The sequence below is a fragment of the Candoia aspera genome, chromosome 3 (genome assembly GCF_035149785.1).
Source record: "Candoia aspera isolate rCanAsp1 chromosome 3, rCanAsp1.hap2, whole genome shotgun sequence".
Classification (NCBI taxonomy): Eukaryota; Metazoa; Chordata; class Lepidosauria; order Squamata; family Boidae; genus Candoia; species Candoia aspera.
The window spans coordinates 116,340,138-116,355,859 of NC_086155.1; the positions used below are offsets into that span (position 1 = coordinate 116,340,138).

At 41.3% G+C, this 15,722-nt stretch overlaps 1 protein-coding gene across 1 annotated transcript in view; it reads right to left on the reverse strand.

Annotated features, from left to right (window-relative positions):
- The window catches only part of RALGAPA2 (Ral GTPase activating protein catalytic subunit alpha 2), a 209,898-nt gene extending 199,377 nt beyond the window's left edge, over positions 1-10,521 (reverse strand). The window contains exon 1 of the mRNA XM_063298698.1: positions 10,302-10,521. Within this exon, the coding sequence (XP_063154768.1) occupies positions 10,302-10,404 (103 nt within the window). The 5' untranslated portion in view covers positions 10,405-10,521. The remainder of the gene's footprint in view (positions 1-10,301) is intronic.
- Positions 10,522-15,722: the final 5,201 nt, after the last annotated feature.

Genomic DNA, 15,722 nt, shown 5'->3' on the forward strand with positions numbered 1-15,722 from the left:
CCCTCGGGTGTTGCCCACCTCCTCCCAGCAGGGAACTGTTCCAGCCGCGGCTGATTTTCTTAAAGAGCAACAAGCCGCACAGGAGTTGTTAAAGGAGCAGCTGAACAGGGCAAAGAGTGCTTACAAGAGGGCGGCAGATGCTCACAGACAGGAAGGGCCAGCGATTGCAGTAGGAGACAAAGTGTGGCTCTCTACCAAGTTTTTGAACTCTACCAGACCCTCCAAGAAGTTGGACTCTAAGTCTGTGGGCCCTTTCACTGTGGCGCAGCAGATAAATCCAGTGGCTTATCATTTACAGCTCCCACCATCCATGAAAGTCCATCCATTGTTTCACAGAGCCTTGCTAGCCAAAGACCCTCCCCCAAGTGCCTTGCGATCGCAACTGCCCCCCCCCCACCTCCAGTAATTGTGGAGGGAGAGGAGGAGTACGAAGTTGAGGAAATTCTGGACTCTAGGAGGAGGGGAAAGGGCATCCAATATTTCATACACTGGAAAGGGTACCCTGAGGAAGAGCGCACGTGGGAGAATGCCAGAGATGTGCATGCACCAGCACTGGTTCATCGTTTTCATCAGCTTTTTCCTCACAAACCCAAGCAGAAGAGTTCGTGAGTGTGCACCTTCCCCCCCCCCCCCGCCTGAAGCCTTCACTCCAGTTACAGAGGAGGTGGGGGAGCCGCAGCCCTCCACCTCGGGCTTGCATTTCCCAGGGGGGAGGGGGGATGACTTTTCTAATTATCTAGATGTTTTCCAGCAGCAGCCACCTGGCCCAGAAGCGTTATCAGACCTGGAGAGCAGCACTGATTCGTCCGTGGAGGAGTTTTCCTTTGAAGACCTTCCATCGTTGCCCAGTTCCCATGGAACCTTAGAAGCAGACGCCAAATCTTATCAAGACTCTGGAGGGGAGGGGGCTGAAATGGAATGTGAATCTGGAGGGGAGGGTGATGTCATGAGTAAGAATGGCGAGCAGGGGGCTCCCATCCAGACTGTTAAGCGCATGCGTAGCACTGAGGAATTGGTCAGCCATTCAAAGAGACACAGATCGGGACCGCCTTAACCTTTGGGGTTTATATGTCTGGGTTTTTCCCACGCTTCTTCAGTTTGTTAGGATTCCTGTTATGTACTAGCAATAAACATTAGAGACCAGTTCCTTGTCTCAGCGTGTTTCCTGGCTGTTAGGACAGTTTGCCTTGGTATTTCATCTCAATAATGATCTGGTCTTCAGCAAAGGATCGTTATCTTGTCGTGGTGCTGGAGCTTGAGCACCTCAATGATGCCATGACCTAAACCGTGAAGGGCCACCCAAGACGGGAAGGTCATGACAGAGAAGTCAAACTAAATGCGATCCCTGGGGAAGGTAATGGCAACCCACCCCAGTATTCTTGCCGTGAAAACTAAATGGATCAGTACAACCAGAGATATGTCCGTATACCATCGGAAGATGAGATCCCCAGGTCGGAAGATGGTCAAAATGCTACTGGGGAGGAACAGAGGATGAGTTCAACTAGCCCCAGATGTGATGACGCAGCTAGCTCAAAGCCGAAAAGACAGCTAGGGGCCAACGGTGCTGGTGGTGAACGGCGAATCTGATGTTCTAAGGATCAACACACCATTGGAACCTGGAATGTAAGATCTATGAGCCAGGGCAAATTGGATGTGGTTATTGGTGAGATGTCAAGATTAAAGATAGACATTTTGGGTGTCAGTGAACTGAAATGGACTGGAATGGGCCACTTCACATCAAATGACCACCAGATCTACTACTATGGACAAAAGGACCACAGAAGAAATGGTAGCCTTCATAATTAATAGTAAAGTGACTAAAGCAGTGCTTGGATACAATCCAAAAAATGATAGAATGATCTCAATTCGAATTCAGGGCAAGCCATCTAACATCACAGTGATCCAAATATACGCCCCAACCACAGATGCTGAAGAAGCTGAAGTAGAGCAGTTCTATGAGGATCTGCAGCACTTACTGGACAACACGCCTAAAAGAGATGTTATTTTCATCACAAGAGACTGGAATGCTAAGGTGGGCAGTCTAATGACACCTGGAATTACAGGTAAGCATGGCCTGGGAGAACAAAATGAAGCAGGACATAGGCTGATAGAATGTTGCCAAGACAACTCACTCTGCATAACAAACACTCTCTTCCAACAACCTAAGAGACGGCTTTATACATGGACTTCACCAGATGGACAACACCGAAATCAGATTGACTACATCCCTTGCAACCAAAGGTGGCAGACATCTATACAGTCGGTAAAAACAAGACCTGGAGCTGACTGTAGTTCCGATCACGAACTTCTTACTGCACAATTTAGGATCAGACTAAAGAGATTAGGGAAGACCCACAGATCAGCTAGATATGAGCTCACTAATATTCCTAAGGAATATGCAGTGGAGGTGAAGAATAGATTCAAGGGACTGGACTTCGTAGACAGGGTCCCAGAAGAACTCTGGACAGAAGTTGGCAGCATTGTTCAGGAGGCGGCAACAAAATACATCCCAAAGAAAGAGAAAACCAAGAAGGCAAAATGGCTGTCTGCTGAGACACTAGAAGTAGCCCAAGAAAGAAGGAAAGCAAAAGGCAACAGTGACAGGGGGAGATATGCCCAATTAAATGCAAAATTCCAGAGGTTAGCCAGAAGAGATAAGGAATTATTTTTAAACAAGCAATGCGCAGAAGTGGAAGAAGACAATAGAATAGGAAGGACAAGAGACCTCTTCCAGAAAATTAGAACCATCGGAGGTCAATTCCAGGCCAAAATGGGTATGATCAAAAACAAAGATGGCAAGGACCTAACAGAAGAAGAAGAGATCAAGAAAAGGCGGCAAGAATATATGGAAGACCTGTACAGGAAGGATAACAATATCGGGGATAGCTTTGACGGTGTGGTCAGTGAGCTAGAGCCAGACATCCTGAAGAGTGAGGTTGAGTGGGCCTTAAGAAGCATTGCTAATAACAAGGCAGTAGGAGACGACGGCATCCCAGCTGAACTGTTCAAAATCTTGCAAGATGATGCTGTCAAGATAATGCATGCTATATGCCAGCAAATTTGGAAAACACAAGAATGGCCATCAGACTGGAAAAAATCAACTTATATCCCCATACCAAAAAAGGGAAACACTAAAGAATGTTCAAACTATCGAACAATGGCACTCATTTCACATGCCAGTAAGGTAATGCTCAAGATCCTGCAAGGTAGACTTAAGCAATTCATGGAGCGAGAATTGCCAGATGTACCAGCTGGGTTTAGAAAAGGCAGAGGAACTAGGGACCAAATTGCCAATATCCGATGGATAATGGAAAAAGCCAGGGAGTTTCAAAAAAACGTCTATTTCTGTTTTATTGACTATTCTAAAGCCTTTGACTGTGTGGACCATAACACATTGTGGCAAGTTCTTAGCGGTATGGGGATACCAAGTCATCTTGTATGCCTCCTGAAGAGTCTGTATAACAACCAAGTAGCAACAGTAAGAACAGACCACGGAACAATGGACTGGTTTAAGATTGGGAAAGGAGTACGGCAGGGCTGTATACTCTCACCCTACCTATTCAACTTGTACGCAGAACACATCATGCGACATGCTGGGCTTGAGGAATCCAAGGCTGGAGTTAAAATCTCTGGAAGAAACATTAACAATCTCAGATATGCAGATGATACCACTTTGATGGCTGAAAGTGAAGAGGAACTGAGGAGCCTTATGATGAAGGTGAAAGAAGAAAGTGCAAAAGCTGGTTTGCAGCTAAACCTCAAAAAAACCAAGATTATGGCAACCAGCTTGATTGATAACTGGCAAATAGAGGGAGAAAATGTAGAAGCAGTGAAAGACTTTGTATTCCTAGGTGCAAAGATTACTGCAGATGCTGACTGCAGTCAGGAAATCAGAAGACGCTTAATCCTTGGGAGAAGAGCAATGACCAATCTCGATAAAATAGTTAAGAGCAGAGACATCACACTGACAACAAAGGCCCGCATAGTTAAAGCAATGGTGTTCCCTGTAGTGACATCTGGATGCGAGAGCTGGACCATAAGGAAGGCTGAGAGAAGGAAGATCGATGCTTTGGAACTGTGGTGTGGAGGAAAATTCTGAGAGTGCCTTGGACTGCAAGAAGATCAAACCAGTCCATCCTCCAGGAAATCAAGCCAGACTGCTCACTTGAGGGAATGATATTAAAGGCAAAACTGAAATACTCTGGCCACATAATGAGAAGACAGGACACCCTGGGGAAGATGCTGATGCTAGGGAGAATGGAGGGCAAAAGGAAGAGGGGCTGACCAAGGGCAAGATGGATAGATGATATTCTAGAGGTGAGGGACTCGTCCCTGGGGGAGCTGGGGGTGTTGACGACCGACAGGAAGCTCTGGTGTGGGCTGGTCGATGAAGTCACAAAGAGTCAGAAGCGACTAAGTGAATAAACAACAACAATGATCTGGTGAATGAAGCATCCAACTAAATATTCAATGGATGCATCTTACCCAATGATCTCAGAGGCTACAAATGAGTCATGCCCGATGTATCTCTACAACGTGTGCAGCTTCTCCAAAGTTCCACCTATTATAGTTGCAGCCTTTACCTTCTTCCACCCACTACCACCAGCAGAGAAGAGGGAAAAAATAAACTCCCTCACTATTAACATTACAGTTCCTATCTCAAGCAACTGGAATGAAAACAGTCCAGGAAACATGCCAAAATGACCACTATTCCAGTCTCAGTTTAGAAGAGATCAAATTAGCCAGGACCTTAACAGAAAGAAAAAAAAATGCCTCTCTTTCTGTTTTAAAATAAGCTGAACTAACTGCTACAAGAGGACACTTGCGGAAGAGACTGAGGCACTCAGTGTAGCCAAAGACGGCATTTCAGTGCCTGATCTGTTCTTCTACTTGCAGGGACAAAATCATTCCCGTCTCATCTCCTCCTTGTCTGAACTAGCCTTCTACTTCCATAGGCCATCATTCCAATTCCAATTCATTGTATTCTTTGGCCGCCAACAGATAGAAAAAAAAAACACAAGCAGAACACAGAAGCATATTCAGTCTTCAGGCTTACTTTTCACCATGGATCCCCTGTCATAGTCTTAAAGCTAGGTAACAAAACTTTGCAACATTTGATGTTACATAAAATATCTTGTCCATGAAAAGGAAATCAACATGGAAGTCCTCTGAATGGCCAGGGACTGCTATTAAAAGAGGGCAAATACCGTTGGCTATTGGATGGTTTAAATTTTTTAATATAAATAACGAAGTATCTAGTCATGACCCTTCTGTCATGTTAAACTTTACAATTTGTCAACAAATTGTGTACTTTATTATAAAGCACATAAATCTGTTTTTATTTCAAATGAAATCCTCTGCTCCCTTCGCTGCTGGAGGTGCAATCAAAAGTTATGAATAACAACAACTCAGGTCTTCTAATTGTTATCATAAACACAATTTAAAGAGCAAGCAGGGTAAATCGGAAATTGCAGCAAACTATAGGAATAAGCATGCACAGTTTATTCATTAATCTATGTAATGGAGGAACCCTAAGGACATGCAAGTATATCCAGGAAGAAGTAATACTGAAAGGAAAGGAAGTTCATTTTGACCTTGCTAATAAGATTCTGCATTCTTACATGATTCCACTTGCCTGAATAATTCATGACTGTTAACAAAAAAGGAAGTAGATAGCACTTCCTCTCATTTTACAGTAACTAAAAATGAATGGATTAAAGAGGATCAACTAGTCTCATAAAACTTGGGCGTTCCTGCCTAAAAGCGTAACAAATTTTGGTTGAGAATACCAATATCTCACAGGATTTGGGGATCTTCTCAGATGTCAAATATTACATTTTAATACACACACCCATACCTACCTACCTATCTACCTACCTGGTTTTTCTGACAATTTATTCTGAGAGCTCATCTGGCTACTGAAATCTATTTATCTGTTTAAGAAATATCATAGATATTTTATTAATATTTTTCATATTTGTCCTTCTCTTAATTGTGATTATTATATCTTAATTATTTAAGATTTAAGTTGTAAAACTATGTTTTGTTTTGAATTATGAATTTACAGCCTGAACACCATAATTTTAGTTATATAATCTCAGAATTTGAGGCAAGTGGAAAAGAAACTGAGAAGCTGTTAAGAAAGATTATTAGTTTTACAAGCAGTGATAATTTTTAAAAATTCTCTTTTAAACCTTCTCCCCCAAAATCTAGGTATTTAAAGGAGGAATAAAAAAATCTGATCATAAACTTGTGGTTTTACCATCAGATTAGGATAATTTAGGATACAATTAAATTCTTATAAATTATTTAATAGAATTTCTTTTCCACAAATCTGAACATGTTATGATCAGACAAATAGGATTTTTATGATAATTCCTAAGGAATGACAATCTAAATCCTTTTGGGGGCAACTATTATTTCCAATTCATCTACTATTCAGACTTTTATTATACTTCATCTGGCAAAGATTTCCTCTGCACACATTTGCAAACTTTGCATATATTTGGTTGCACAACTACTTACTTTCATTTTGTTATAAGTATTTTCAGATTGGTTCATTACTTTCTGAACTATGAGTTTCCTCAAATGTAGCTAAAGCCACACCAATAACTGAAATGTAATATTGTACAGTAATTGCCTTTATTAAGATAGTAGAATTTGCCCACAACTTCTTTCTTACCAACATACAATGAATTGGCACAGGTGCCGTCTTTAGTACAAGTTTAAAATAATGACACTAACAGTGGCAACTACCATCTTACTTTTAGGCGAGCTTGTTTTCCAACATTCAGGATTAGAAGGAAATATGATATGTATTAATCACTGGGTTACATGCTAGGAGTAAGGAAAAAAGATTTTAATACTAAATGTTTTATGCCCAAACACCTCAGTTCTTTAGAGTTTGAATTAAACAATTAAAGCCGTTCTGGGAGTGTTCTGAGCTTCAAACAGCCCATTTCAAGGTCAAAGTACCTGGTTGTAACTCAAAACAGGGGTTGAAATGTTTTGCATGCCCCTTTGACATACCACAACTTAGTCAGCAGATAATAAAAGTTAATTACAGCTCAGCTACAAGCGCAGCCACTTTTAGTAGCGACTCAAATGCACTGTTGTTGTTCTTAGCATTTGTCTCATATGGCTGCAGTGGCTGCTTGTTTTTACACTGTGTTCACCTAGTACTTCAGGTGAAGCTATCTGTGCTGTGACAAGGAATTCTGTTTATCACCCAGAGCAAGATACCGATTAGAGATGAGGAGGAGCGACTGGCCATGATCACAGAGTTGGCTTCCATTCCTAAGGGAGAACTAGAATGTGAGTCCCCTCACTCATAGTCCAGCAACTTAACCAGTACATGATGCTGGCTCTCCCAGGGAATAAAATCCATTAACCCATAACATTTACTTCCTATTGTAGCAAAAGAATACAACCTACATTTTTATGAAGAGATCCCAGCATTTTACTAAAAGGACAGGGTGGCTCTTAGCTCACAAAAATGTACACATCTCTTCTGCATAATACTTCATTGTTTTGGGGTCTCTAAAAACAATACAATGTTGCTTTTATAAGCTCACATCTTTTTCATCAGCCTACTCCCTTTGAAGAGGTTACTAATCCAGAAATGGATATATTCAGGTTTATAGAGTTAACACTGTTTTTCAAATCTTTGAATTGAAAAGCCAGTGTATATAAGATTTCTTTACTCATTTTATTCAATTTTAATGCCCCTTGATTCCAACCAACTCCCTTTCATCTCCCTTTCCAGGCAATCTCCAGGGCTTTATAATTTTTAAGGGTATATACTGAATGAGAGCCTCGTGTGGCGCAGAGTGGTAGGCGGCAGTATTGCAACCAAAACTCTCCCCACGACCCGAGTTCGATCCCAGCAGAAGCTGGATTCTCGGGTAGCCGGCTCAGGTCGACTCAGCCTTCCATCCTTCCAAGGTCGGTAAAGTGAGCGCCCAGCTTGCTGGGGAAAGTGATGACTGGGGAAGGCAATGGCAAACCACCCCGCTATAGTCTGCCAAGAAAATGTCACGAAAGCGGTGTCCCCCCAAAGGGTCAGACATGACTCAGTGCTTGCACAGGGGACCTTTCACACATATACTGAATAGTGAGTGAAGACAGGGGTTCTGTTGGTCTATCAGTCACCTTGCCACATAGCAGACTGAACTGATACAACTAGTCATGAAGGTGAGGGTGGAGACCCCAAGACTTTTGGTCTTGGAAGACATCAACCATTTAATTCCAAGACTCTCCCGACAAGTGAAATTCAGAATCTTAAGAGCCTGTGTAGACCTCAGCAGGATTATTTCAGCATCTATGCAAGAAACAGGTAATTTATTTGATCTGGTTTTCGTCATGGAGAGCAATAGTTTATATACAGGCATACTAAAAATGTTGCCTTTTATCATGGGCTGACAGCATCTGGGAAGTTTAGACTTTTCATGCTCCCTCTGCAGGCATGAAAACTAAATTAGGTCGGTCTCCCCAGAGGTGGGCAGATTGTACTAGATTTCAGAGAGTTTGAGGAATATTCTCTCAAACCTGGTCTTTTTCAGCAGTCTCCCAGTCATTTGATATGGTGCCTCCTAATTGCCCCCTGTCCCACGCCAGGCCCACATTTTTACAAGCATCACAATAGATATATTTGACATCAACAAGCAATTTGGCCTTCTATATGTAGGCCCATGTTATAAAATCAGTTGCCATTAGAATTGAAGCAAGTTCTTTCCTTACTACAACTCAGAAGGGAGAGCAAAATATATTTATTCTCTCACTATTATAACTTCTGTTTTACATATTATGTTTTAATAGTGTTGAATTAGTATCGTTTTCTGTACTTCGTAACCCACCAAAGCTGTAATGGTGGAATAACTGTAAATGTATCTAAATACTCTAAATAAATATGATCAAGATGCTAAATTTAATAGAAATGAGGCCATCATAAGAAGCTAACATTTACAATGCATGTCTGAACTCAGAAGTAAGAAGTCAGTAAGCTTACTGTCATGCTTGTTTCTTGAAAATGTGTAAAATATTTTAATTTAACATTTAAAGGAATCCTCACAATGTAAATTTTAAAAGGTCAAAAGGAAAACATAATTAAAATGTACAAAAGTAAATAAACTTCAGTAATTCTTAGTAGCTGCTACTAAATGGTAAAGCTATGGATAACATATGCCACTTCAGCAAGCAGATCAGGAGCCCCCATGACTGAATGCATCTCACTGTTCAAAATATTAAATTTTACCAAGAAAGGTTTCTAGTCGCTTCCCTTTTAATGGTATCTTGTGTAACTTCCTGGAAGATCACTGTTTTATTATTAGAAGCAGATAAGGTTAGCTGAAAAATGCTGCTTTTTGTTGCTTGTAGTCACTTTTGATAACATTTGTTGACCAATGAGAGAAAATCCTCAGAATAGAACTTAGGTTAATGCACAAAACCACTATATTCAACTTTCATGCATTGGAAACTGGACCACCTGCTGTACTGATACTTCCAGACCCAAATATTTTTTATATTATATAATATTATAAATATTTATATTTATAATTATAAATATATAATATTTATATATTCCAAACTCAAATATTTTATTTATATATATATATATATATATATATATATATGAGCCCAATATCGCCCTGTGTGTGTGTGTGTGTGTGTGTATCTCTGACAACCTCATATAATTCTTCATGAAATGATTTCCTATATTCTCCAGTGATTCCCTGCATCATTATGACACTGGTGAGTATCCAAGTCATCAGAGGATGGAGAGGAGAAATGAACATTCCTGTTTTAAGTTTACGACTCGAGGATCCTGTACTATGGCTTTTAAATTTCACATTGCTATCAGTCACTTGGTAATTTGCACGGATTGAACTGCAGAAATAAAAACGTATCATCAGTTCTCCGGCCTATTTTGCTGTATCTAACCTTACGAAATAGGATTACTTTGGCATTTTTAAAACACGGCATTTTTAAAACAAAGCTTCAGGCATGACATTCTGCACCGGGAGTCAAATTTCACGTGACAATTGTTTGGCTGCTACTGCGAAGACTGCCGAACGTTTAAAGCTCTTCCGGTAACCACTGCTGTACAATCCAGTCAGCCAGACCAGGATAACTGCCGCCTGTGCAGAAGGCAGGATATACACGATCCTAACCTGAGACGCGCCGCTTCCTACTCCCGTCCTCCCTTCCATGGCCCGAGGCGTCCCCTCCCCCTCCCCTCCCCTCCCCTCCCCTCCCCTCCCGGGCTCCCGGCGCCGCTGCCGTTCCGCGCTCGCGCCGCTCACCCATCAAAACCCGAAGGTGCTTGAGGCGAGTCAGCGGGTCCTTCCGCGGGTCCAACGCCTTCTGCGCAGACTTCTTGACATCATGACCCCTCCGCGAGAACATCTCGAGGGCGCCTGGGGGGAGCGCAGCCGCCGGGGCCGCTCTTCCGCCTTTGTCCTCGCTCGGCTTCTCCTGCTCCGAGTTCCGCGCCCCCGGCCAGTCTTGGGTTCTGAGCCGGACGCGCAGCTATCGAGGAAGAGCAAGGTTGCCGCGGCGGGGGAAAAGGAAAGGAGGGAAAGAGGCGGAGCTAAGCCCCGTGAGGGGAAATGGGCGGGACCTGCCGCCGTGGCTGGGCGGGGCATGAGGTAGCGGTCAGAGCGACCCCGCTAGTTGCTTTTGAAGGGGGCGCTTCCTTCATGGGAGGGACACGGTTTGCTTTCTATATTGCCGGAATATGTTTTATTTATTTAATAATAAGTGGTTCCTCCCCAAGGGTTGGCAGCTCTAGCCACGCGCATTCCCGTCACCTGAACTCGCACATTTCAGAACTACAAAGTCCAGAGGGCTGGATGGGCGGCCATCTTGGCGGGCGCGGGTTGTCCAGAAGGCGCAGCCTCTCGCAGCAAGTCCAGGGAGCGCCTTGCGCGCTACGTTGCTCCTGCGGGCGCTGGCGAGTTCTCGTTATTGTGACCTTGACATGAACCCCGCAAGACAAGCCGTGATTAATTGTACTAAATTGCGGGGATTTTCCTAATGGTTAACCAGATACAATTAATTGTAAATTTCGAGTTTAGTTGTTGAAATGGATCTAAAATTGCACTTTGTTTGCTAGCTGTCTCTATTGGGAATAAAGCATGCAAAATTATTGCACTCAATCAGACCTTCAAATAGACATAGAAGCAGCTGACCTCCCAATCAGAAATTGTTTGCTTTAGAAGAGCCTTACTCCATATATTTTGGAGTACAACTCCCATGATTCTTAGTTGGTGTATCTGGAGAAAGTTGTTTTTCGTTGCAAAATACGTGCGGTACTGGGCTTTTGAAGCTTCATGATGTAGGACTCTTAAGGAAGAAGCTTATTTAATTTCTAGAAACATTAATTACCATATATACATGTATTCCATTACCAATCATCTTAAATAAAATGTTGAGTGGCTCAGTTCTCAGCTTAAGGAGGAAATGGATCCAGTGCAAATAGTCCAGTGCTCTACCTGACTGACCCCAGAATCCCCTGCAGTATGATTGGCTTCCATGACAGATGCACAAGGCTGATGTACAAAGGGCTCCCTAAATGAATAATTGTTTTAAACTACCTAACAAAAAGGGTATCATGTTTGGTAAAGTCGAGGGCCAGCAGAAAAGAGGAAGGCCTTCAATGCGATGGATTGATACAATTACCTCAACAATGGATGCAAACATTGGAACAGTCAGGCACATGGCGCAAGACCAAACAGCATTTTGTTCTGTTATACATAAGGTCGCCATGAGTTGTAAACGACTCGACGGCAACTAACAACAACAACAGACTCCTTATTTTCACTGTTTGGTGCCAGCTTGAGGAATAAATGTTGCTACAATCTTGTTTGTACAGCAAAGTCTATCTGCTTCTTTCTCCCCTTCCCCCCCCAATAACAAATTTTTTAAAATAACATTATCCTTACTTGAAAGCAATCCTGGAGCGCCTCACAGAGTTCGTTCTATAGTATCTGTATTTCAGGACTATAGTCTAAATAATAGAATATCAAGATTTCTTGTGATCTCTGAAAAATAACACCAATAAAATAAATCTTCCTTTTGTACTTCTTTTATTTGATTTTTTTAATTTTTTTTATCCCACCATTATTATTTTTATAAATAACTCAAGGTGGGGAACATACCTCATACTCCTTTCTCCTATTTTCTCCACAACAACAACCCTATGAGGTGAGTTGGGCTGAGAGAGAGCTTTCATGCCTAAAGTGGGACTAGAACTCACTGTCTCCTGGTTTCTAGCCTGGTGCCTTAATCACTAGACCAAACTGGCTCCTCTTTCTTTGCTCATAAAAGCAATTTTATTTCTAAATTTCTGAAGATTAAAACAGGTGTTAACAAAAAGGCTTAATGGACCCACAGTTCAATACATAGGAATCATTATGGAAACAAATTCATGGCATTTTTTAAATTGCCATGTGCATATTACCTCCTCACAAGACAGCTACAACTGGGATAAAACAGCCAGATTTGACTTATAGATGATAATCTGGGCTAGTTTTGAAGTTTAATTTTGAATGTCACTGATCAATTGATTTATATTCGTATTTAGAAACAAATAGTATGCATGTGACCTTCTGTATTTGTATAGTATTCTCTCTTGGAATTTCTTTAAATGTAAAAAAAAGTTTTATAACATTTAAAATGTTTTGTTCTACTTCCAAACCTTTCTAGACTGCATTCAACTTCTTATTTCAGCAATATAGTTCAATTGTTGGTCTTACTTTTTCATCCTTTTCTTTTTCATCCTAATTTTAAGTTGCAGTCTTTTATTTTATTGTCCTTTAAAAGCTTTTACTTGCTGGTTCTCTTCAATTTGTTTCTTTTTTCCCCTCTTTCTTGTCTTTTATGTAATGTTAGTCAATTTTACTTTCTCCTATGTCTAAGTGTGGCCTAGAGTTAAGGTGTTGGACTAGGAACGGGGAGACCCCGTTCGATCGTTCTGTCTGCCATGGAGGCTTGCTGCGTGACATGGGGTCAGTCAGTCGCAGTCCAACCTCCCAGACAGACTTCCTCTTGTGGGGAGAACTGTGCGGAGTGAACTGCCTTTTGCTCTGGAATGAAAATTAGGATAGAAATCAAATAGACACATGAACTTGTTTATACCTTACGAAGTTCCAGGCTGTGATCTTTAGCATTCTTACAGATAAATTATCCATACTAAATTGAGTGGGATTTCCTGATGAACATATATACAATTATTAAGTTAGTGACTTAAATATTTTCTTAATAATAAATGTTAGCACATGTACTTACTTCATCTGAGAATTAGCTTGTGATTATATACAGATCTACAAGCTTTACGTTTTCAAAGAAATGTTCTTGTTGTTCAGCTTTGTCCAGAATTGCTGCTCTTCATATTTTGGTGTGCACATCTTTGTACTTGACAAGACATTCTCACCTGAATCAGTTTTCTACTACAGTACCGGCAGAAGAGATGGAATATATTTGCTGACATTCTGTATCTATAAGGTCATCAACATTTGCTTCAAAGAGGAAGCAGTTTGGCACATTTAAAAGAACAGGGGCATGCTCCAATTTGCTCTATTAGAGCACAGCATATGTACCGTGTGTGGGCTTTTGGTAAAAATAGTATTGTTTTATGCAAGTTAAAGCGCTTCCACACATCATTCTTTCTATTTCCAGATCCATCCAACCCTTTTTGAAGCTAGCTATGCAATTGCCTTTACTGATGGCAATCACAGAATCCTGAGAATAGGCAGGGAACATCTTGACTCAGTCTGTGGTCCCTCCAGATGGTTAATAGGAGTGAAAAAAAGAGTAAATTATTCAGTGATCCATGCCTTGGGCTATGGTAGCTCCTGCAGTAATAAAAATCCCCTCACCCCACTCATCCAAAAGAGGAAACAAAGACAGTTGCCCAATGTTTTCAGTACAAACTATGTGTTTGTCTAGCTGTTTTGCTAAAATCTAAGATGATGGGGAAGTTGCCTGGCCCTCTTCCTCCCTCCAATTCCCTATGGAAAGTTGTGCTGAGGACACCATACCACACTTGTGCAGGCAGGTGTTTTTTCTGATAGTTGCAATCATGGTTATTGTTACAATGGGTTACAGCGAGATCCTCTTGAATTGGGAGTAAGAGAAGAAAGCCTTGGTTGAGCCCATAGCCTGGAAGTTGGAGTGAGGTAAGATGTGGGTACCTGCTGCTTACATAAGCAGAGAAGATCAGTCAGGCAGCTATTAGAGGGATTATGAAAATGATTAGAAATTAGAGCCCACCAGCCATGCTGCTATTATTCTACAATGATTTCTTTGGATAGTCAAGTCAATTTTCTTCTGTTTTGCAATGCTAAACCTTCACGGAACCTGCAGCTGTTATTAAAACTCTTGTCTTATGCTACTTCCTGCTGCCTGAAAATTAGTGTGCCCATTCTCTTTTAGGTGCACATTATTCCCCTAACACCTATTCACATGCCCAAACTATTCAGTTGTGTCTCTTTGTATTTTTGTCCCTTTCTGCCTTTCTTTTTCAGCTAAGGAAAGGGCAATATTTTTCAGAGGTGGCAGCATGCAGTGAGATTAGACAGCCTGCATAAAAAGTTCAACAGGAACCATCCTTCTCCAGATCTGATATAAAGCATACCCTCTTGTGTGTTGAAATTTATTGACAGAGGCAAACCAGTTAACAGAATTCTCTCCCAAGGAACCAATTCTGGCACTGACCTTGACTTTTAACTGCCAAGTATAAACTACTTTCAGTTAGAAATATTATAGCACTATTAATTAGATATTTTGATCTCACAGGTTTTCAGCAATGTTTTTACCTGCTACTTTTTGTGTACTTTTTAATTGCTTTGATTTTTTAAAAAACATTTATATGTCTTATTTAAAGTATTTGTTTATATAAAATGCTATCACCCTAAGAAAATATTTAGGCAGTGAGTAATATAAACACTTAAAACCTGTGTTACTCACTAGTTTCCTCACCCTGCATACCCGTATCTGCCTGGTGGTTCTGTGTGATCTGGCCCAAGCAAAAGGCAACAATACTGTTTGCTGAATTGTATGTATCTTAATCTACTGCCGAACAATCTGTGGATAGATTATATCCGACAAAACTAGGGTAATATATTCACAGCATCTGATCTCTTGCTCACCTATCCTGTACTAGAGATATGCAAAATGTTTCATGAACTGCTTTATGATGATGATAACAACTGATGAATATCCATAATTATCTCAGTTGTATTTTGGGCCTTAACCCTCATGAAATCATGGGGGATCCAGTGTACACTCCGTTGTGAGCCTTGGTCATTGTCCTGGATCCTGCTTTTGCCTACTTGTGGGCTTTGATTTCTATTTTACAGGCCCCAAACTGCCACGTGGCTGACATACATGCAGAGATGGACAGAAAGGGGGGAGAGAGGGGAAGGAACTGCTACATGAGATGTTTGGATCACAGGTATTGGATGGTCATTTTGAGCATAATTAATGTAATGTTTACATTTTTTAGCCTTGTGGACTTGTATTGTGGATTTGTTGTTATAGCTATATGCTTAGTAGCTTATGCCTGATTTGCTTTGGATCAACTTGCTGTGGTGCCTGCTGAATCCTTTGTAATACCTGCTGTCAATATTGTAAAACTTCTTTTCTAGACCCCAGCCCCTTCCCCAGTAGGTCTGTCAATTATCATGCTGGCTTTCCTCCTCCTTATCCTCTTGAGGGGGAGA